Source organism: Drosophila sechellia, chromosome 3R, assembly GCF_004382195.2.
Source record: "Drosophila sechellia strain sech25 chromosome 3R, ASM438219v1, whole genome shotgun sequence".
Taxonomy (NCBI): Eukaryota; Metazoa; Arthropoda; class Insecta; order Diptera; family Drosophilidae; genus Drosophila; species Drosophila sechellia.
In genome coordinates, this window is record NC_045952.1 from 3,174,196 (window position 1) to 3,197,899 (window position 23,704).

At 41.9% G+C, this 23,704-nt stretch overlaps 5 protein-coding genes across 14 annotated transcripts in view; 3 read left to right on the plus strand and 2 right to left on the minus strand.

Annotated features, from left to right (window-relative positions):
* Positions 1–14,277, plus strand: part of LOC6613801 (complexin) — a 22,830-nt gene extending 8,553 nt beyond the window's left edge. For 2 of the 8 annotated variants that reach the window (XM_032722058.1, XM_032722057.1), the window contains 4 exons: positions 4,789–4,946; positions 5,228–5,360; positions 7,175–8,268; positions 9,562–11,138. In XM_032722058.1, coding sequence (XP_032577949.1) covers positions 4,789–4,946; positions 5,228–5,360; positions 7,175–7,248 — 365 coding nt within the window. In that variant the 3' untranslated portion in view covers positions 7,249–8,268; positions 9,562–11,138. Of the gene's footprint in view, positions 1–1,852; positions 1,942–4,779; positions 4,947–5,227; positions 5,361–5,810; positions 6,669–7,174; positions 8,269–9,561; positions 11,139–12,137 lie in introns of those variants that run through there. The other 6 variants (XM_032722062.1, XM_032722063.1, XM_002038234.2 and 3 more) reach the window with 6 other exon arrangements.
* Positions 2,140–4,414, minus strand: LOC6613803. The gene is made up of 2 exons (XM_002038236.2): positions 3,368–4,414; positions 2,140–3,236 (listed from the first exon to the last, which is right to left on the minus strand). The coding sequence occupies exons 1-2, from the start codon at positions 4,260–4,262 to the stop codon at positions 2,353–2,355; spliced, it is 1,779 nt and encodes a 592-aa protein (XP_002038272.1). The 5' UTR covers positions 4,263–4,414; the 3' UTR covers positions 2,140–2,352.
* A 2,681-nt stretch (positions 14,278–16,958) lies between the features above and the next one.
* LOC6613804 (melanization protease 1) lies at positions 16,959–18,817 on the plus strand. 2 transcript variants are annotated; one of them, XM_002038237.2, is made up of 4 exons: positions 16,959–17,120; positions 17,336–17,499; positions 17,663–17,882; positions 17,940–18,817. In XM_002038237.2, exons 1-4 carry the CDS (start codon positions 17,051–17,053, stop codon positions 18,662–18,664), a joined length of 1,179 nt encoding a protein of 392 aa, XP_002038273.2. In that variant the 5' UTR covers positions 16,959–17,050; the 3' UTR covers positions 18,665–18,817. The 2 variants fall into 2 exon arrangements, with proteins under 2 accessions (XP_002038273.2, XP_032577945.1); XM_032722054.1 differs by having other exon boundaries at positions 17,012–17,499.
* Positions 18,741–19,996, minus strand: LOC6613805 (charged multivesicular body protein 3). The gene is made up of 3 exons (XM_002038238.2): positions 19,835–19,996; positions 19,458–19,698; positions 18,741–19,402 (listed from the first exon to the last, which is right to left on the minus strand). Exons 1-3 carry the CDS (start codon positions 19,877–19,879, stop codon positions 19,017–19,019), a joined length of 672 nt encoding a protein of 223 aa, XP_002038274.1. The 5' UTR covers positions 19,880–19,996; the 3' UTR covers positions 18,741–19,016.
* Positions 19,997–20,705: 709 nt separating this feature from the next.
* On the plus strand, positions 20,706–23,573 carry LOC6613806 (ATP-dependent RNA helicase SUV3 homolog, mitochondrial). 2 transcript variants are annotated; one of them, XM_002038239.2, is made up of 6 exons: positions 20,706–21,122; positions 21,178–21,681; positions 21,747–22,056; positions 22,109–22,243; positions 22,305–22,934; positions 22,988–23,573. In XM_002038239.2, exons 1-6 carry the CDS (start codon positions 20,813–20,815, stop codon positions 23,388–23,390), a joined length of 2,292 nt encoding a protein of 763 aa, XP_002038275.2. In that variant the 5' UTR covers positions 20,706–20,812; the 3' UTR covers positions 23,391–23,573. The 2 variants fall into 2 exon arrangements, with proteins under 2 accessions (XP_002038275.2, XP_032577460.1); XM_032721569.1 differs by having other exon boundaries at positions 21,031–21,122; positions 21,189–21,681.
* Positions 23,574–23,704: the final 131 nt, after the last annotated feature.

A 23,704-nucleotide genomic window follows, 5' to 3' on the forward strand; every position in this document is an offset into this window, starting at 1 on the left:
CCTGCGCCACAATGAAAATGGAAATGGAACTCTAATGTAGTTTTCCTCCGCGAGCGTGTATTAAGTCGAATAAGTGTCACTCGGACCAGCATCCGCCTCACATCTTCCGGCACATCATCGCATACGCCTCGGTTGGGGCTTAGCCCACTACTTATGGTGCTGCGGATAAGACTATTACGCTGGCTCCGCGCGTTCTCGTTGGGAGCGCAGCGTTCCATTTGCGTCCCAATTTCGCCACGTCCTCGTCATCGGGTTTCGCTGACGTGTTGGTATTCAAAACAGCAGTCAAAGCAATAAAACGCACTTGTGGCTTATCCCTGTGATTCGGCTCGTATATCAGACTTATGACTTCTGCTCAACAGTCTGAGAACACGGACGAGCCATTTCCCTCCAGTTTCTCTGGCCTACTCGCAGCTCCGGCCCAATATTCACTTCCTCTTGGCGGATAGTTATTAAGTACCCTCATTTCGCCCTTGACACGCAGCAAAAAGCGAAGCTTTTAACGGCAAAAAAATAAAATGAATGTGGGGGGAGGGGGTTTCCAGGAAAAGAAACCCCAAGAGCCAACAACCAATTTATATATACTAGCCGACCGATCTTTCGGGCTGTCAGGAGCATTTCTCATGCAAATTGAAAGCTTCCGCCGCCTTAAAGGGCCATCAATGGCCCTCGCTAACGGGTTGTCCATTTCCATTAGTGGGGAGCAGCAATAGAAAGTGGAGAAAAATGGAGGGAGTGCCAAGAATGCCGAGCCAGTGCGTCTAGCTCCGGGGGTGTTAATTATGTTGGCATGATAACTGCATTACAATAGGCTTGATTAGTTTTTAATTGAATTGTGCACTTATTCAGGGGCCATCTAGAATGTGCATCTGGAGTCGAGCTTAAAGGGCTTTGCCATCGGCTGTCAGGACCACGTTGTGTCCATAGCAGGCATATTCCCCGTCGTATTTGCAGATGGGCAGAACTGGAGTGATTGGCACGCACAAAGCGAGACAAGCAAACTACTGAACCCCATGGAGCGGATCCTAATCCTGCCTTCTGCTCCTGCTCGGCCATTTGACACCATTTTCAAATCAATTTCATTTTTAAATGCGTTGACTAATTTATGAAAACAATAAATGCGTCTGCAAATCAAGTCACAGTCACCCCAAAAAGTTTATTCACAAAGCTATTCAGTAAATTGATGACTATAAATTCAATTTAATGTGCGATGCCTTTTGCACCCACCAAGACAGAGATGGACGCGCAGAGAGCAAAGCCGATAGTGGTCATTCGTCATCCCCCGACGACATTACCCATACGCCCCACGGGCCCGAGATGTGCTCAGGAGCAGTGAGCGTCGAAAGCGGGATTCTGCGCCCTCGGAGATAATGCGTCTCTGTCGCCCCACAGGGTTCGCCATCGGAACAGGCAGAGAAGTTGCCAGGCTGCTCTTACCAGCTGCTCGGCCAGCACCAGCGTAGCGCCAGAATCCGAGCCGGACTCAATCCGCTGGGATCTGCGCAGGCGCTGGAGGTCGGTTTCTTGCCAGCGTCGACTGCGACGCGGCAGAGGCAGCCCGTGCCACGCCATGACATAAAAGGCCGGAGCAGGACTAGCAGCACTCCCACTCCGGGTTCGCACTCCTGCAGCTGAAGTTCGAGGTTTTGTGCGCCTGTCCGCCTGTCAAGACCTCTTCCTGCACTCAGTTCGCGGAAACTGGTGGTCGCGTTTGCACTGCACTTCGGGCAACCGCTTCGAATCGATTGAGATGACCACGTCGGCACTGCGACCGAGCCAGTGGGTCGGAGATGGTGCAGCTCCTGACTGACAGCGAGTCCAGTAGTGCCAGCGTCGGCTTAGGCAACGGTTGCATCCACTTGGGACGGAAACGAAGATAGAAGGCCCCACGACGGACAGATAGCAGCGGTCCAGAGCGCCCTGAAATCATGAATTTCATTGGTATGAAGCATAAACCAAGTCTAAGTCCAGTCTGCCTTCCAACACTGCCCTTCGATTCGATTTCCGGCGGCGGACACACTGAATTCGTCTTCTTCCCCTTCTACAACACACTGCCACCACTCGACCAACCTACTAAACTTCTACTCAACTCGCCACAACACACTAACGCTGTCACTCTTACCGAACTTGTGTTCCATGTAAGTCTTTCCAAGCGAACATCATTTATTTTTCACGTAACGTAACCATTCCGTAAGCATATGGCGATCCATGAAACTGTGCAAACTGTGACGGGAAAAATCAATCAATTGGGGGTTGGTCGCGGCCTTAGAAGCCCTCCAGTTGTTGTAGGCACGTCCTATTGATTTTTAACACCACCGGTGGCAGCAGCAGCTAAAAGTTCAAGGTCCGACCCTAAAGGGGATTGCAGCGCTGGCCCTGAGGGTAGAGGACATCTCCAGGACGGCACTTAAAGGCCTCCAGGAACTCCGGCGAGTTGCGCAGTGTGGCGTGAGTCACCTGCCGCTTACGGTCCTGCTGCAGGGCGCCCAGCTCGGAGCGGCAGTCCACGAGCAGGCTGGTAACGAAAAAGAGCCCCTTTAGGGACATCTTCGAGCGACCGGCGGCCAGAACCGCGTCGACTCTCTCCACTAGTTCCGCCCGGGTGGCGAGCCACTGGCCGTAACCACTTAGCGCTTGCCTTTGGGCGAACAGGCCCAGAAGCAGATCAATGGCGTTCGTCTGTCCGCCTACGCACTGTTGGAAGATGGCAAAGCGCCTCTCGGAGTCCGAGCTCCGCCAGGCTCCTTGCGTACGGGAGCTGCTGCCTGCGGCTACAAGGCTTCGCGAGAAGAACTCCCCCAGTAGGAGGTAGTTGAGCGGCGTGCTTAGGTTGTGCTGCCCTAGGAACGCATTTACTGGAGCGAACACCTGGGCGTAGCGACGCACCTGCTCGGCGGACTGGGAGACCGAACGTCGCGTGCGCTGAATCTTGCGCAGCTTCTCCAGGTTGCGGTAGAGGCTCCGCCGACCCAACAAAATCGAGTGGTATGCCGCGTCCAACCGCTCATCTCCGTACAGCGTAGTGTGCATTATGTTACCCAAAAACTGCCTCGAGCTCTGCCTCGAGATCTCATCGATCCACACACTGCCGCCTAGCTGGTCCGTGAAGGCCTTTCCCAGCGCCAAGTACATTTGGGCCAGTTCGACGCGATTTGCCGTAACACGTTGCACCATGTGGGCGTAAAGGTCCCCGGCGTAGGTCTCCGCTAACTGGTGGCAGTCTGAATCCACGATGTCTAATAAGGGGAGGAAAACAAGTGAAATACTGAGTTTTCTAAGAGTTTCAACTTCAAGAGTTCAGTCCTATTTTAAAGCTAAGTTTAATAGCTTTTATAAAAAAAGTTAGAACTCATTTGGAAAAACTCACCCATCAAGTAGTCCGTCCATATCCAATTAAGAAGACGAACCATGCTTGTGTTTTGGAGCAGCGTGAAGTACTCAACCAGTCTGGGCAGTTGTTTGACCACAATGGTGTCGCTGGCTTGTGGCGTTTTGCCGCCTAGCAACTTACGGAAGTAGCCATCCCAGTCCAGTCTGATCACCGAGGAGTTTCCGAAGACGGTGCGCTTAAAGTTTCCATAGGTAAACTCCACTTGATCCTCGATGTGATCCGCCTTAACAATGTCCCGTCTATTGCGCTCCAAGCTGAGCACTTCGAGGGCGGTCACGTGGGCGCGGCTCTGTTCTATCCCGAAGCTTTGCAGGACTTCGCCCACCCGCTGCTCGAATTTTCTTAGAGTGTTCCGGCGCGTGGAGTCGGGTTGCAGTACCACAAGTCGCTTGTTGGACTGCATGGTGACCGACGTCTCGAAGAAATAGGGCGCACCCACCTCGTGGAAGTACCCAAGAACTCTCAGCCAGCTTTGGGTTTGGTTGGTCCGCTGACTGGCATTGACCTTGTTCGGTTCCAAGACAGGCCAGCCCCCACTCTGCCTGTACAACTGAGACCCCTTGAGCGCCTCCACGCCACGCCCGCTCTCGCAGGACTTGAAGAAGTTAATCAGCTGGAGTTCCATGTCCATCAGCTGCCCCACGTCCGTCTCCTTAAGCAAGCCTTGGAATCGCTGCCTGCCAGTCTCGCTGAGGTTGGCGCTGTGCGAGCAGACATAACCGTAGAAGTCCTGGCAGGGCTGCTTGCTGGTGTCGAGATACTGCTCTAGGTTGTGAGAGAAGCTCAACAATTCGGTTTCCGCCCTGAGCAGATCGTCCTGGCCGGAGGCGATGCCAGCTATCCACAGGACGGCCAGTGCTTTTGAAATCATTTCTCCGGGGTGCTGGCTCTGTGGTCGCTCGAATCAAAATGAGGCCGTCGCCGTTTGCCGTTTGTGCCGAAGGTAGTGGGCCTTGTTTTCTTCTTAGAGGTCGGAACAGCAAAAGGTCGCTCTCAATGCAGCGGCGCACTTCCGTGCTTCTGCTGCCAGACTGCGGCTTAGACACACTAGATCCCAACTAATCGGTTTCCCATTTGTTTTCCCTGCCAGTGACAGTGGTGCTGGAATGAAAATGTAAATCACTCGGAATGATAACCCGCTAGGCGATAACGAGCCAAGCTGAGAGGCGTGCTTTTAATCATATGTGTCAAAATGTCGGGGTTTGGATCCAATCTAAAATTGGTCACGGCCGATTTTGAGTAAATTAAAAACATTCTTAAATGTTTAAACTGTATTTTTGGTTAGGCTTTTAGTCGGTCCAGTGGTCTCAATTTCCACAAAAACTTACATCTTTTAAGCACAAAGTTGAATCTCATACTAAAGCTCTTGTACCTCGTCACTAACACAGGCGCTGTAGGAGGTGATGGAGGCGATGATGGCGACGACAAGGAAAAGGCAGAGGAGGAGGAGAGGGAGCGTCAGGAGGCCATCAAGGAGGCCGAGGACCGCCGCAAGGAAAAGCACCGGAAAATGGAGGAGGAGCGCGAGAAGATGAGGCAAGACATTCGCGATAAGGTAAGTGTCCGGGGTTTTTGGCAGCTTCGCAATCACAGTGAAAATGACATATATGTGATACGTGCCCTGACATGGCGCAACCAGTCCTGGTGAAGCTCAAATTGACTCTAGTAGGGAGTCCTTTAATGAGCGACTCCCTAACGGAGTCAGATTGAGCTACAAAGGAGCGAGACAACAGAGGAGCACTTAAAAAGGTGTTAGCCGTTAAGATACCAGACCCCTAGCCAAGCCCAGTGGTCTAATCAAGCTGTTGATCTATCGACTCCACATTAACCATTCAGTACAACATCAAGAAGAAGGAGGAGATCGTGGAGGCGGCCCCCCAGGAAGAGCCCAATCCCCTGATGCGGAAAAAGAAGACGCCCGAGGAACTCGCCGCCGAAGCGGAGCAGGAAGAGCTCGACGATTTTACAAGTAAGTTTTTGCTGCCGCTGTCGAATCGAATGCCATTGAACCTGGCTCAGCTAGTGGAATCTATATACTGCAATTGCAACCCACTGATTGCTCCGCTCCGATTGCTCCTGCTCCTATTCTGTAACTGTATCAGATTTTGAGTTGTCGAAATTTTTCGTTTCTTACTACTTTGCCAGCGGCTTACGCGAGCCCCGCCAGGTCCAGACAATACCTATACAAATTGACTTAAAAACTAAAACCACAACAAAACCGTTAATATCCGCTAAATATCCTACGGCGCTCGAAAGTAGTAATTGTGGTTTTGTTTGTGCATCTGTGTGTCTCTCGTATCTAAATGCAATCGAACCACCCAATAAAAGCCTATAAATAACTGCCCACTAACCGAACTATCTATCTCTCTCTATATATGTATATGTATGTACTCTTTTCCATGTGCGTAAAACATCTAAGCTACAAACCTAACTCTAATACTAACTCTAACTGCAACCCTATCTGTCTAAGATCTAATCTACAACCTTAATGCAACGACGAATATAAATTGTATAATTGTATTGTCAATTGTATTTTTTAATAACAAGAGTGCACACCATTCACATACTTCATTTTATTCAGATTTCAAAATTATGTTTCGTAAAACTTGATAATTTGTAAGTGAGAATGATCCCGAGAAATCTAGGCAGCATTTGAACATACAGTGGATGAATAATTTTATGTTTTCCTTGAACTGCTATTGCATTTGTTGTTTAATATAAATTGTGGGTAAACAGACGGATTAATTCTGCTTAGGTTTTGTTATTCAATCAATTAGAAAAAGGTAAGTGCGATTATTGGTAAAAACGTTTGTTTTCTTTATGTGTGGTAATACTGTTGTAATACATTTGTATTCAAAAACTACTCTTCAGCCTCGAACATCACCAACAATTACAAGTTTCGACTACTCTCGCTCTTTTTTTCACTGCCGCCTATTCTCTGTAAATGTATCTTTAATATATTCAGCATAAAAATAACTGTACTGGAAAAAATAAGCAATGAAAGTAGCACATAATTCAAACCGAATACAAGATTTAGGTTAGACCACAGTTTAGGGGAACAATTACATATCAACGTTTTTTCTTTTCGTATATTGTTTAAACATCATTCTCACTCTCTATGCACTTTACAGCACTAATAGCGCCTATTTTCTACATATTAATATAATCACTAAAAGAAAACTTGTGCTTGTGTGCTAAACCGCATTTTAAAACTGAACACTCATAACTATATAAATGTAACTGAACCAAAACAAATAAAATATATATATACGATAAATGGACGAGAAACAATTACAAAACGTTTTCCCTTTCGTCTACTCTTTCCCTTCAATATGTGTGCTATATGTACTTAACATACTGCGTAATATGCGTATGTAAAATATATATAATGCGCATATACTGCATATGTATGTGTATTTCTTCGCACCGAATTCTATAACCCTGTCTTTATTTCTCTATCAATCTATTAAACATCTATATAACCAAAACTATACCGTTATACTGTGACTTACACCTAATGCCGACAAACTCTACTGATAAAGACTTTTCTACGTGTAATTGCTTTTTCGTTATCATTTTAATAATTTAATAGTTTGAATTCGAACGATACCCTTCCTGAAGCTTAAGTGCTCCTTACATAACAGTTACAGCTACAGTAGACCAATTACTTAACATGAGCATCCATGAATACATATACATACCAGTTAACATGTCAAACATTTGTAGTCTACTCTACAAAATATGCTTATTTATTGCTGTTTCCATACTCAATTTCTTTTACAGAACTGAAAAATCAAATAGAAACGCAAGTAAATGAGCTAAAAACTCAAATAGAGGGAAAATGTGTCATGCAGTGATATGTCAGTCACCATAATAACAGATAAATAAATATGATGATAAAACACATGTAATACTGATAACATAGCCCATAAACGGAAATTAATTTAACTCAACTTAAAATTGAATTTGTTAATATGCGATCAGTTAATTTACATGGGAACCATAAAATGAATTAAAACTACTGCGAATCTAGAGCCTAATATAACTATACCCGACAGCAACATAACGCCTTTTAAACACTAATCCCAAAATCGATGACAGCTATAATTCGAAATGCATAATCAAAATCCGAATGAGACGGTGAACTTGATGAATTTTAAAGTAGCTAAATCGTAAACCAAATCATTTAAATCCCAACTATAGTGAAAGCCTTTAATAATATTCAAATCACTTTGCTACGATAATAATGTAATATACTCAAACCCAATATACAATACATAATCGTTGTTTAGTTGATAACATACAATAAAAAGTAACGAAATAATGAATATATTGAATCGGCACGATGACACTCGAATGCAAATAGAAAAAATAATAATAAAATAACATAAAACAAAAATACCAATCCTAAAAAACATTAAGCCAATGGTGCGACAGAGGAGGCTACCGAGTTTTGTCGAACCGTCGAAGCACATATGTTGCTGAAATCACACTGGACTTGAAATCCATCTATAAGTATAGATATATTATAAAATAAATCGGCGAATATGTTAGAATGGTCATTCGAATACACCCGTTGTGTATATATGTAAATTTCAAGAATTTTACTAGGAGTAATAATACTTGCAAACGAATTGACTGCAGGATACGTTAAAATGGCTGATTCTCTAAATTGTTTATCATAACCAAGAAAAAATGATTGCAAATATATGAAAAAAGATTCAGTCAATTTGTTTTTCAACGTTTGACTCAAACATCTTTAACAGCTGTTACATTTTGTTTCTTTCTTATACAAACATCATACCCACACAACAACTATTGAGAATTTCGAACTCTTTGAGACAGTTAATGATCTCTCTGATTGATGCTTCTGAAATGTAAGTAAATAAGATTACCATATTCCTTTACGTAAACCTAGATCTGCAAAAACAAGAACAACCAATGCCGGGCTTAAGTTTATTTATCCATTTATTTGTACCCAGGGCGGTTAGGGTTTGTTTAAGATACGGCTATTCCATAGAAAATATTGTACAACAATATGTAACGAAAATATTTAGCGGTAGTCATTTAGATAAGGACAATAGCTTATAAGAGATACTAGGCAGTTCGAGAGCATAATGCTGTGATACATTTAGCATACATTTTTCACCGAAAACCCACTAGCCTCCAAACGACCTCCAGAACCCTAGGATCTGAAAATACAGAAAGAAACATGCATGCAAAAGGTCACAAAGAAACATGGACACCAACGCATACGACATATGTATATAAGCCTTTCCAACGCCAGTACCAGGTACGCCGATCGTCCAAAGCATCCACTTGTGGAGGACATACTGGCTTACATACTCTTACATTTTCGCACAGAGAGTCTTTCAATGCCAACAATAGTATATACTCTTCCTATACTAATGCCTATACCTATACCTACCTACTCATGTCTTCTGCGGTAGTTCACCGAGATTTTCCAAGGTACAGATCGCATATCATATGCATGGATGTACGTATGGATGTACAGATCGAGGCACTTCTCGCGCTCAGGGCTTCGTGAAGCTGTCGGTCGAGGATAGGCATTCCATCGTGAAGTCGACTTCGAGTTGCATGCGGTTTATGACACGAGCGAGTCGCTAATGTTTTCTATCTCAAAACTATTCCATACTTATATCACATCACCCATACGCACATGTGTGTACGGAATGTGCCACGATTTGTACAATGTCCTCCCTGACTGTGAAATCATATTGTAGACCGCCACGAATAAATAAGCTTAGATGATGCAATGCATCGAAGTAATCTTGCAGTCGGAAGGGACATTTGTGCTACGGGTAAGCACACACAGCTTAGCAGTTGAAAATTTTGTTTGTCATGTTGAACTGAATTAAACTAAATATACAATTAATGATAAATGTTTTAACCACACTGCATTCTATATATATATATATATATCTCTTTCTCTTTCTCTGTTGTCTCTCTCTCTCTTTCTCTTCTTTGGTTTTAAAACACTCTTTAAAATCTTTAATCTACGCCACTCCACTCTGCCTCAAAACCAATATCTGAAAACAACCTGAACAACATTTGCAAAAACACGAAACAACAACAATATCAACTATTACAACAACATCAACAACAATTCTACCAATTCTTCACAACTACGTCTTGATGGTCCCACTTAGACATGTTCTCTCGGTGTTTTATAAGTATCATCAACAACAGCCAGAACAACAGCACAAGAAAACGCCTACAGCCAGTACAAGAACAACATCAACAACAACATCAACTCCAGAAGTATCCAAATATGTATTATATGAGATGAACAATACTTTCCAAGCAAACAGTAGATGAAAACAACAAGCTACATGAACAACAGCATCAACTAAACCAGATCATTGCAATTTGCAGGCCAGCATTCCCTACCTTATTTCTGAACGTTGTGAATAAATTGGATGTGGTTTACCAAATATGCCAAACTAAACACGCTCATATATATACCTTCCCATATACATGGTCACCAAATCACCAGCATTCAAATGGCTATATGGTGTTGTAAATGATTTAAATAATGTACAGATCCAGTAAAAAGCAACGAAACATACATGTGTACAACATCCAGTAGAAGTCACTTAATTAAAAGAGCTATATGACACCTTCTGTACTCACTATAGACAGCTAAACTTCCAAATCCCAAAAAAGAGTTTCAAAATATCAGTTAGAGCTTCGTGCCACAATTCTTCTAAAAATTCTCAACATCATGTTTTTCATAAGTCGGTGGGACAGCGATAAAGCAACCAGGCTTAACGCCCTTCTCTGTCAATCTAATAAAGCAATCCTCTAGTGCCCCTCGCTCCATACAGAGTTAGGAACGATCAAACTAATGAATGAATGCCTTAACGTGGCTCAAATGACTAGAGCATGAATAGCGAATAGTTGATGATAAGAAGAGTTGATTCTACCCTAAGAAAGCAACTTGCAGTCCTTGCTTTGTTTCCCTATTGTCTGTTACTGAACCTGCACCCAGAAATGTATCTTAGCTATGATCCTTTTAAACTCGAAACTAACAGTCTATAAACGAACCGCTTTTCAAATACTTATAGAAAATGTTTACCTAGATTCTACTATATAAATTGCGTTTTGTCTCAGATATTTATATACGATTGAAGGCCACTTTAATTGTTCAATATGTTGAACAAACACATAATTAAAACCAACACAACTTATTGAATCATACTATTCAATCTTAACCAAGTTTTAACGTTATCATAAATGTTTAAAGTGTTAAATGGTTCAGCCGCTTTCGTTTTCATTTATAATTTGTTAATACTATGTTAACGTTTAAAATATAGTATTGAATATGTAATTATATGTATATCAGAAAGTTCACGAAACCACAGATTATTAAATCTTAACTATCTATATATATATACATATATATATGTATATATATATATATATATATATATATATATATATATTTCTGTATATATACATATATATATATATGTGTGAATATGTGTAACTTAATAGGAAAATGAATTTAATAGAGAAACAACAGACAAAAATTATAAATAATAATGTTGAAAAGAATACCATTCAAGTCATTATTAGATGTGAAAGACGTTCTATACCCAGCAAAACAGAAACAAAAACATAAGAAAATCGTTAATAGTTGATTAATTATATTGTTACTTTGAACATTTAATTAAAACGAACGAAAAACAAAAGATGCTATAATAAAAAAGTATATATGTTTAAATATATATGAGAAACACAACAATACATTTGGTTTTAATTCCGAGTCGGTCATTATCTCCAGGCGTAACCATCACCTTACCCAACACTCCATGCGACCGAATACATTGTTCCGATTACACTGCGACTATCTGCCTGCCCGATATCTGATACGTATAGCGAACTTGATTTGGCATGACTATATGTTTTTCTATCTATGTGTACGTGTCTCTCTTTCCTCTGTCTATCTCTCTGTATCTGTATCTGTATCTGTATCTGTCACTATCGACCTTCTATCTATGCCTAACTCTGCTCTGCTCCTCCAAGTGCCTGTCTTGCAGTTCAGAACAGTACACACCTTAATCCATGTAGTACACGGGTTCCAATGTCAGAACTTCATACATGTACATCGAAGGGCCGACATCCTGCTGTCTATTCGTGATGTACTCTATTTGTAAAGCCTATAAAACTGCTGAAGAGTCTGTAAAAATGTGTTTGGAATGAGCCGTGTTATCAGTCGTAAATATTCCTTCTGCCGAATCGTACAAATCGTAAAAGTTACCCACTTATGGTGAACCATTTTGGGTTGGTCATCTGGAGAAGAGTAAGTATGTATTTGAATATGAATAAAGTATATATTCCTTGGCTAGTAACTTTTTGTTGTGTAACCTTCATCATCCAGGAAAGGTAGGTAATCGTAATTTTCTTGCCCATACCTCACCACATATCAATCACAGCGATCTCAAACACTTCCAAAAATACACCCAAGTCCAACATAAGTGCCACAGCCACAACGGCCTCAGCAATAGAGAAAATCCATTTGGAAACATATTTCATTCTTCCTTCTATGCCAGGCAGAAAACAATCAAACTCAAATCAAAATCTACCCTTTCATTTTTATAAGTTTTTGCTCCTCAGTTCTTATGCTGTTTAACATATTTTTCTTAGGATTTTTTCTATTTTATCAACCATTACGGGGGGTTTGTTTGCAAGTTAACTGATTTTGTCTTGTTTGTATTTTCAGCAAAGTTGAAAAAACGTCTTAGCGATGCGTTTAAGAATTGTCCTTTGAGAAACTTGTTCTGAACAAAGGTCTCAGATATGACAGTCGTACCACTATTTGGTCGGTATCGGTTTCAGATTACCCAAACAGACACCCTCACCAGCCCGCCCCCTTGGGCGTATATGTGAAAGAGTAAATCAAAGTACTCTTCTCCTTTGAATACTTCAACGTGCATTACCTGACAGATCCTGATCCAGCCAAGATATCGAATGACGGCTATGCCAACATCTGTCTAAGCTAGGCTTACATCAAATGATTTCGATATGTGGATACGCTTTCGCCCAACTAGCACCATTGCCTATAATGTAAGCCCCAAATTATAAGACGATTTCACCGGTCCCCACTTTAAGAAAGTTGTGGAGAAATCACATTTAAGCACTTTAAGCACTACCACGTTTAAATGCGTTGGATATTTGAGTAGTTGAACTATTTTAGTTAAGTGTAAAGCAACGCACATTGATGCAATGAGGCAGTCAGTTCCTTTGTACTTAAATCGAATTAGCTTTTTAGAGTTGGCTCAAATTCGGTTATTCCATAGGCACAACGATTAAAGATAGAAAAATTACGATACTTTTACATACATATACTGACTAGAAGGAAACGTAGCAAACAAATGTGAAATCAGAGATGAATCAACAACGACAGTAGATTAAAGCAATTAGAATAGCAAAATCGCCGCATACCGAGAGTCTTTTAATGGTGCCAAAAGCACATTCTGGTAAATTTCATGTATAAGCGCGACGAATATAGGTGACTCGAGTATTTTCGTCGTTTGCCCAATAATTCATAAGATTTTTAAAGTACCTGAAATTCCATTGACCCTACTGGAAGTCTAGTATTAGGTTAAGATCATTAGAATGACGTTATAGTGTTGCTGAATGCAGATGACTTCCTCCCTAACTTGAAATCTGCTCGACGACAAAGGCGTGTTCCTTTCAATTTTTACATTTTCATTAGGCTTACACCAAAAATATAATGCAAATACTTGGCTCGCTAATGCGAACTATTTTTTCCGATCCGTTCTGTCACAAATGCCGATTTAGGCATTTTTGTAAAAGATGGTGGAATAGATTGAAATCGTTTCAGCATGAATCATTTAAGCAAAACAATCAATCATATCTGTCTTGAACGATTTCGTGTCTTAATTTGTAATATTACATAATTTTACAATTTGAATGATATAAAAATAAGGATAATTCAAAAGAATTGACGAAAACTAATATAGAAAGTTGTTTTTATAATATAAGTATATATAATTTACATACAAAATGACCGACTGAACATATTGTTAAAAGTTTTATGAACTTTACTTGCATATATACATGTATTGATATGATCAAGTAAATAAAAATTAAGGAAATATATATACAAGGAATTCATAAAATATATTAAAGATTCTATACCCTAATCAATCATAAATTTGCGATTTAAAATATACAAGAATAATTTAACTTTAAAAATAATAAAAGACGCATAGCCCAAAGTTAAATTAGTTACCTAGGACCATATACAAATTGAATAGAAACAATAGTTTTGACACACGCCTCATTGACATTTGATATCATATAAACCACTTTTGGACACCTATCATCTAATTAAATCGTACCTGCTTTCGTTACAAGCCCCCAAAGAAATATCAAGACTTTTTCAAAATATCTGCATTAGATCTCCTTGCCTTCGACAGAATACGATTTGAGAATGGGAAACATTCAAAGGAATACCGTAAAAGTCCCTGGTAAGCCGAAGGCAGCTGTAATAGTTAGCAGCTTAGCCACTTATCGCAGTTAAATTAAGCATTCTTGCATTTCGAAAACGTTTTGAAGATACTAACTTAACAGCCAATGCCAATGGCTCTGCTGTCAAACAATTATTACTCATAGGTCAAAGTTCTTCTACACGGACGCGTACTAAACATCCCCGCGATGCAAGTGCGAGTCGAATGATTGCCGTAGCGAATACCAGTATTGTACCAGTTAAATTGAAATATATTGTATTGCATTGTAATATGTTGTATTGTATTTACTGTTGAATTGTATTTTAATATAGAACAAGTTCATTTCCAATAAAGAGTTTTAAAATGCATTATGAAAAAATCAATACATTCCGCGTCTTATTTTAGTTTCTGGGGTGTCAGTCGATCCGCCCACGCACACTCCAGTGTTATAAAGGCCAAAGTACCTCACATTCACTCACTATCCGCCTCACGCCATGCCATGGCATATCACTCTGCCAACATTTTGCACAGTAGGAGGCGTACATTGGAATTTGTTAAAACTCGTTCTAGCAATCCAAGCTGCTGTAGTTGTGCGGTTGTGTGGTCTGCATTGTTGTGACATTACATTCCTAAGTGTTTGGGAATTCAAAGACTTCTCCGACTTCTTCCTGATGACTTTCCTTCCACCCATTTAGCCATTCTCTTCTCACTTTGACTTGGCGGTGTGAGCCCTTATGCATGAATGTCATTTTTCCAATCAACTAAAACACCCCTTAACGAGGTAAGAAATCAAGGGTCGATCCCTCCTAACATTCAACATTTCCGTTTTCAACTTTTGGGAACAAAAATGATTGTGAATTTGACTAAATAAACACACTCTAATATTTACTCGTTAAGTAAACTATATAAGTGCACATTGTAAACAAACTTTCGAATCGTTAAATATAAAATAATTTCTTGTCACAAGAGGTGATATCATCAGTTTGACACTATCTAATATTTACTTATTAAGTAAACAAATGCACATTCTTAATGAGCAAACTTAAGATAATAAATACAATTCGCAAAATGTAACATCATTTTTACATTTGTTGTAAGGTATCGAATTTTTATTAACAAATTGTACGCCTACCAACCAGTCCCAATTCACATTCACCTTTTCCTACTGAACCATTCTATTTTGTTATATCTTGGTTTGGTATCCCTTTAGTTTTTAGTCTAGCTGTAGACCAAAGCAGTTTTTAATTTTTATTTTATATATAGTAGTTGCCTTTGCACACTCTCCTGTTACGCTTCGTCACTATGTGGATTGTGATATGTGGAGAGCGCAATAAGCGGACGGGAGATGATTGTGGATGATGGCGTTTCAAACTTCGTTGGCATGGTTCGTGTTCGATAGCTCCCCCTATTTTCCATTCCATTCTTAATTACAAAAGTTTATTGGTATTTCGGTACAACTTATATTAAATCCGTCGTCGTCTTCTTTGAATACTTTCATTGTCATTAAGAGTTATTTAGGATTCGTGCAAAACCAGCACATTGACAAACATCATCTTATAAATATTGTAGAAGCGGCCTTTAATTATACAAAGGAAGACCACACATGTCAACGCTGGAACCACTTGCACTTAGCCAAGTGTGAAAACAGCGGCGTTTATTAGCCCAAAACCACAACGTCGGGAACGGCAATTCACTTGCTACCCCGCAGATTCCAATTTAATTTAATACGAGTAGTCGGAAGTTCAGCTCAAAGATAAACCGGAGGTAACCCCTAATGAAATGCATTGTCAAATGAAATGGTAAAATTGACGACGTCCACTCTTTCTTGAAGTGGGCAACGGCATTAAATCAGCAAACTAATGGCCACTAAGCAAACGACAGGGCGACGGGCATCTGTTCTGAAGGAAGATGGTAACTGCCAACTGAGGGACTGTTCGGCTAAGTGCTTTTCGTTCGCATCTTGGCCTCTCGGCCGTAACTTAAAAGCGCTCGAAACAAATTGAAACCATTTCTTACTTTTTGCATTAAGTGAAGCCTACATTTACAGTTTACAGCCAATCTTCACAATGACGCGTCTGTTTAAAGTTTTCTGTACATTGTAGTTGCAAATAACTACGCTGTCGGAAACGGAAACAGTCTAGATAAAGCAATGCCACAATTTTAAGATAATTTCTTGTTGTTTAATTGTAATAATAGTTTTCTTGACTAGGATCACTAGCCCTGTCGATCTTACCCTTCTACCAAAGACATAAGAAATAGCATTATTCTACATAATACATTTGCTCCTACGCCAAACCGGTCAGGCCCACACTTTTGAACAATTTGGAAATTATTTCTCATTTTGTTCCCCAATATCTTATCAATTATAAAATTTTGCTTTAGCATTTACACAGGCTGAGGTATCTGGGTATCTGATAGTCGAGAAACTCGACTATAGCATTCTCCACTGTTATTTTTATAACAATACTCAAAAAACTTAATACCAATGTATTTCTCTGGGAACTTAATAGTATAGTAATAAATACCTATTAATGAAGCTTAGAGAATATATACGAAGTTTGAAAAGTATGGCAACAACTTTAGGATATTTCCATCTATCCTAATTATTTTCATAGATTGTAAGTCTCTGGCTACAAAAAATTATTGGTAATGTTTAATTTTGATATTTTTCAAAATAAGCGATTATTAGGTTTTAAAGAAATCGCCCTTACAGAATGTTTGCAGATGTATTACTGTGAGAATTCACTCTCTCTTAATAAAGTGGGTTTGCCAGGTTTTTAATGCATTTATCCGTATGGGCTTATATCGACCCAAGATATTTCAGCCCTAGGAAAAGAGGGTAAGTATCATCTTCATTCCGTTGGTGTGGGAAATTCCCTGATGAGCAACGCATCAAGAGCGGACCCAAAATTGAGAGCGGGACTTTTCGCCAGTATGGGAGTGCCCAAAACCAGAACCTGAGATAAACCCAAACTTGCACTCTCTTAATGTTGGTGTGCTTCCTCAGGTTGATCTCTGTGAGAGAACCGCTGATAAGCTGTAACTCAGAGCTCGATCGCATTCCAGTTTATAGCCCCACATTCAGTGTGTTCTCGGCAGGCGCTCTGTCAGCTTATCGTTCTTCCAAGTACAGTGCTATAGTACAGTCCAAGATATAACCATGGAACCGCACATTCTTTTCACCGTCCTGTGGATGATATTGCTGGGAACAAGAAGCGCTTACGCACAGGGCAAGTGGTTCAGGCTCTTAGTAGCAATCGAAGCTTGCTTGAATCAAAACACAAAGCAACCTCCTATCAGCGGTGAACTTCACCCCGCAGAGTCGAGTCGAGTCGGGCTGAGTCGATGACAGTCACAGTGGGCTGGTCCCAGAACGCAGAAATCCCGTTCCCGCTGTTAATCACGACTGTCTTTGAACCGGGCTTACGTTTGTTTTTTTTTTTAGAAATCTTTGGGTATTGCACAACGCCTGATGAGAACAGCGGCACCTGCATAAACCTCAGGGAATGTGGATACCTCTTCGAACTGCTTCAAAGCGAAGAGGTTACGGACCAGGACCGTCGATTTCTGCAGGCCAGCCAATGTGGCTACAGGAATGGACAAGTGCTTGTTAGTACCCCCTTAAAAAGTTGTGGTGCTAAGATCGATTAAGATCATTTTGATCCATTGAACATATATATACATGATTTCATTTACTCATGGCTATCGCATCGCATCTCATTTTCGATGCGATTCCACGATGCATTCTTATTTTCAAATAACCATTTTTCAGATTTGCTGTGCAAACAGCCGAATGCGAAACCAACAACCTCAGTGGGGAAATCACCCTCAAGTCAGACCGACTCAGACCACTAAGCCTACAAAACGCGCCGGATCCAAACTGTTACCAATGGCGCCCCATTGCGGTGATAACTTTGAAGACCGCGTGGTGGGTGGTAACGAGACGACAAAGAGGGAGTTTCCTTGGATGGCCCTAATAGAGTACACGAAGCGTGAGTAACCGAAATATTCCCTGCTGCAGAGACTGATCGCTCCCTTCCTTTCACCAGCCGGCAACGTGAAAGGTCACCACTGTGGCGGATCTCTAATCAACCATCGTTACGTGCTGACGGCGGCACACTGCGTCTCGGCTATTCCCAGTGAGTGGGCGCTGACGGGAGTACGCCTGGGTGAGTGGGATGCGAGCACCAATCCGGATTGCACAGTCGGTAAAAACGGACGCCGGGACTGCAACGACCCGTACGTGGACTACCCTGTTGAAGAGCGTATTCCGCACCCGCAGTACCCGGGAAACTCACGGGACCAGCTAAATGACATTGCTTTGCTGCGATTGCAGGACGAGGTTCAGTACAGCGACTTCATATCTCCAGTATGTCTGCCCACTTTAGCGTCCCATCGCGACAATATTTTCCTTGGCCGAAAGGTGGTTGTGGCAGGGTGGGGTCGCACGGAGACAAATTTTACGTCTAATATCAAGCTGAAGGCTGAGTTGGATCCCGTACCGATGTCCGACTGCAACCAAAGATACGCCACCCAAAGAAGGACTGTCACAACCAAGCAGATGTGCGCCGGCGGAGTTGAGGGGGTTGATTCCTGTCGCGGAGACTCGGGTGGCCCCCTTCTGCTCGAGGACCGCTTCAATGGAAACTCAAATTACTACATTGCTGGTGTGGTCTCCTACGGACCCACGCCCTGTGGGCTAAAAGGATGGCCCGGCGTGTACACAAGGGTTGAGGCGTATCTGAATTGGATAGAAAACAACGTTAGGGCTTAATCGTAAATGACGAAAACGACCATTCTTAGGGCATGATCGTAAATCGTGCAAATTACCATTGTAAAATGGGTCATGCCACAGTAAATATCGATTTTTAATGAAAGTTAGATTATACAATAAATTAAGTTATCTCGTGTAGATTCAACGGTAAAACGCGCAGAGTTCAACACTTCTTGATCTGGGGTACTGTACACTTATAATATAAAAACTCCGTTCAAGTTTCTGAAGATTAATTTGGTTTCAACAATCAAACGACGACGGGGAGTTGTTGTTTATGATTTTAAAAAGGTCTGCTAGTCGAAATCACTTGCCTTTAATTTCAAATTTAAATAAAATCCCCATAGCAGTAGTTTTAAGACCGCAACGAGGCCAGGCGGCTCTGCATCTCTTGCAGTTCCTCACCCTCCTCATCATCCTCCTCAACCTCGACGCGCGCAGCAGACGCAGATGCCTTGTCCGCGGGTGTAGCCTCTGGAGGCAGAGGAGCTTCCCCAAGCTTGCCATCTGTGATCTCCCACAAAACCTTGTCCACCTCCTTGCTTGCCTCCTCCTCCAGCTCCTCGGACTCCTCCAGCGAGTCCATGGTCTCGTCTAGCATCTCCTCAATAATGCCGGCCTTCATCATTTCCTTTGACATGTCGCGCATAATGCCTGCAAGCTCAGGATAGCGCACCAGGCTCTGCATAGCTTGCATGACTTCTGTAGACTTTTGCAGAGATCCTGCTACTCGCAAGGTGGCTGCAAGGAGGAATCGATAGTCAGGTCGTATCAGAAAAGCGAAGAGTTCACTCACATAGCTGATTTTTCATCTGCATCTGAATTGAGCTGAGGTGCGCCTTCGACGTGTATATGCGGTTGATGGCCTTTCGCGCGTTCACAATCTCCTTGGCAAGAATGACGCAGGTGTCGCGGTCATTTTTCTGTGCTGCCTGTTTCAGCGAGCGTTTTACCTTCTCCTCCTCGCGCTGGATACTTCGGATCTGGCGATCTAGCTGGTTGCCCTCTTTCCGTATCTTGTGCGTCCACTCCTGCACCTAATGGGAATTTACATTTCAAAACAATATTCATAACGCACAATGGACAGATGGGCAAACAAGGTCTAATAAAATCAATCCAACTGGAATGACATCATTCCCAAAAAAATTCTCTGCCACGCCTCTGCGTCGTTACCTGCTCTTTGGGATCTTTACTGGGAGTTTTGCCGAATAAGCCCATTGCACTAACTGTTATGATAATTATCTGGAATTATGTTATTAAAACTCGTTTTTTGTTCAAACATTCAAGTGAGTCATTTTATTTTGATTCTGACAAACAAATACAGCGTTGCAAATATATTAGGTTTGTTGTTTGCAAAGCCAAGCAATCGATAGATCGATATATTGAATAAGTTTTAACTATTAAATTAACTTTTAAAATTGCTCATAAAGCAATCAAAATGTAATCTACCGATTATTAAATAAATTTTATTATTTGCGTAGTGCTGGCTTAGAATACCTAATTGTTCTTCATCTTATTAATTTTATGAAAATTGAAAAGTTATAACATGGTTGTTTTTTAAATATACATATTATTAGTAGGAAAATATTTTAAAAATATCCCATATATATAGCGAGGCTCTAAAAGACCATTAAGACTTTAAAGACCATTGTGGATTCAATTTTAATTTTTCTATCCAATTACATTTTTAAATATTTTGCGATTGCCTAGGAACAACATATCTTATATGCATTTTACTTTAAAAATACATATCTGTTTCCAAATGCCCTATTTTATATCCGTCGTGAAAGTTCAAACATAATTAATTTTAAGATACAAATAAATGTTTAAATACTTATTTTAAATATTATTTTAATAAAAATTAGCTTGGTTGTTCCACAATTATAAAAATTGATTTGTTTTCTAAAACTAATTTGGGCTCAAAGATAACCCATAACTCCATGCTAGTCTTCAACAGATTTCCCCGCAAACGTAGTATAAAAACCATCGATATGGCAATGCTATTCTGTAAGAGCATTGTCAACCGAACAACCAGATGTGCATCAGCTGATTGTACTTCTCTGTTATATCAGAGATAGGAACGTGAGTGCGGATTCATTTTGCGGGAATTGTTGAATAAAAACCACGCGTGTTCCACTAAAGTGGATAACCATGCAAAACTGCAGGCGCTGCATCAGTCTAGCGGGCCTTTTGCGGATGCCACTCTTCCTGCGTCCGTCCTTTTCAAATGATTTGTCCCTGCGTCGACTGCACCGTGCGGCCTTTTTATTTTCTCGGAAAAAACCAGAGACGAACTTGTCCACGCTGTTCAAGCCAGTACAGGTGCACGCCAATATGGATTCAGAGGACGTAGGTTCCGAGCTGTCGGGCAAACTGGAAAAGGCTGAGCTGCTGAAGATTCTCAATAAGTTCACCCAACGTCGCGAAATCAAGTCACTTTGCAACGAAAACGGACTGGACGGTACGTATGCACATATTTCCTAGGTTCCCTCGTCTTACTTTGCATCCATTCCAAGCCTACCTACAGCAACAGGCCTTTGGCTCATTCCGAAGATTCTGCATCGAGGCAGAAAACCTTCCAGTAGATCTGCACATAACCTTTAGCGATATAACGCAGGGAGCGGGTCATATCGATGACATCTTCCCGTACTTCCTACGACACGCAAAGACAGTATTCCCACACCTGGACTGCATGGACGACCTGAAAAAGATTTCCGACCTGAGGCAGCCTGCGAACTGGTATAGCAACGCTCGCGCCATCACCCGAAAGATTGTTTTTCATGCAGGACCCACAAACTCCGGTAAGACTTACCACGCCATGGAGAGATACCTGAGTGCGAAGTCTGGGGTCTACTGCGGGCCACTAAAGCTTCTAGCAACCGAGGTGTACAACAAGGCCAACGAACGTGGCACACCCTGCGATCTTGTCACAGGCGAGGAGCGCAAATTCGGCATAAGCGAAAATTCGCCAGCCAATCACGTCGCGTGCACAGTGGAAATGACCTCGGTCAACACTCCATGTAAGCAAGTCCAGTCGTTTCCTTGTTTCGTCGAGTTATAACGTGTGCCGATTTTTCTGTTTCAGATGAGGTGGCTGTAATCGATGAAATACAACAGATCCGCGACCCCCAACGGGGATGGGCTTGGACGCGGGCCTTCCTCGGACTGATCGCGGATGAAGTGCATGTTTGTGGTGAGCCAGGCGCATTGGACCTCCTGCAGAAAATTTGCGAAACCACTGGCGAAACTGTTGAAGTGCGGCGGTACGATCGGCTGACGGAGCTGACTGTCGAAAATACCGCTTTAGGATCATTGGACAATATAGTTCCTGGCGACTGCATTGTGTGCTTCAGCAAACATGATATATATACGGTTTCACGAGAAATCGAAGCACGGTCAGTTTGGTTAAATCATCATTTTCAACTGATCCCTAATACTATTTTCTAGAGGGAAGGAGGTAGCTGTGATATATGGGGGCCTGCCCCCAGGTACCAAGCTAGCCCAGGCTGCTAAGTTTAATGATCCTGCCAATAGCTGCAAGGTAATGGTGGCGACTGACGCCATCGGTATGGGCTTGAACCTGTAAGTAGAATATTCCACATATGTGGCTTCCCAAATATAATTCCCACGAATGTACTTGCAGGAGCATTCGTCGAATCATATTTTACTCACTGATCAAGCCGTCGATGAATGAGCGAGGGGAGCGCGAGATCGACACAATATCGGTTTCCTCCGCACTTCAGATTGCGGGAAGAGCGGGCCGGTTCCGAACTCAGTGGGAGCACGGATATGTAACTGCCTTCAAGTCCGAGGACTTGCAAACCCTACAGCGGATATTGGCTCAGACACCTGAGCCGATAAAGCAGGCGGGCTTGCATCCCACGGCCGATCAGATTGAGCTCTACGCCTACCACCTGCCAAGCTCGTCTTTGAGCAACCTAATGGACATATTTGTGAATCTGTGCACTGTCGATGATTCCCTATACTTTATGTGCAACATTGAAGACTTTAAGTTCTTGGCCGAAATGATACAACATGTTCCACTGCCCTTGCGGGCCCGCTATGTGTTCTGCTGTGCACCTATTAATCGCAAGATGCCGTTTGTTTGCTCGATGTTCCTTAAGGTAGCACGGCAATACAGCCGCAACGAGCCTATTACCTTTGATTTTATAAAAAAAAACTGTGGCTGGCCATTCAAGCTACCCAAGACGATATTGGATCTGGTCCATCTGGAGGCCGTCTTTGACGTGATGGATCTGTATCTTTGGCTAAGGCAAGTCTCGCACAAGTGCGCCTTAGAAAAAATCTAATCGGACTGTTTTGCAGCTATCGGTTCATGGATCTCTTCCCTGAAGCGGCCTATGTGCGAGATGCCCAGAAGGAACTGGACGAAATTATACAGCAGGGCGTTTTCCAAATAACTCGCTTGCTTAAAAATACCGAGGCGAGTCAGGACGGAGACATATCAAACTATGCAATCCGGCGAATAACGCACGCGAAGGAGCCTCGTCTACCCAGCTTGTCGCGTGGCCGTCTCACCGAAAGGTTACTTGCGCAGGGTCTTCTTACCCCAGGCATGCTTAGCGAGCTACGCAAGGAATGGGACGCCCAGCAAGTTGGCAAATCCAATATGCAATCTAATGAAAATTCGGAAACAGTGGTGAATAGCGACGACGAGGATATTTACTCAGGGATCGGGCGAAAGACAAGGAAAAAACGCAGAAAATGAACGTGCCAGCTTAGGATTAGTTAGATTACGAAATAAGTAGGTAAGAAATGGATTTTTATATAATATACTTTTATTTTAAGTGGCAATTAAGTAATATTAAAATTATTCAGTTGATAATTAACAATGACAATTTAATTGTTTAAATTTAAGAGTTTAATTATGTTATCTCTCTCAGAAAAAGAATCACTTTGTTTTTTGCAATTTATGGAGGGAGATTATACGCAGAGTCTGAAACACTTGACAAAAATGAACTTTGTGTCAAGGCTAACCGCCGTTGTACTGTTGAATTTAGAAATGTGTAATACCGACATTAA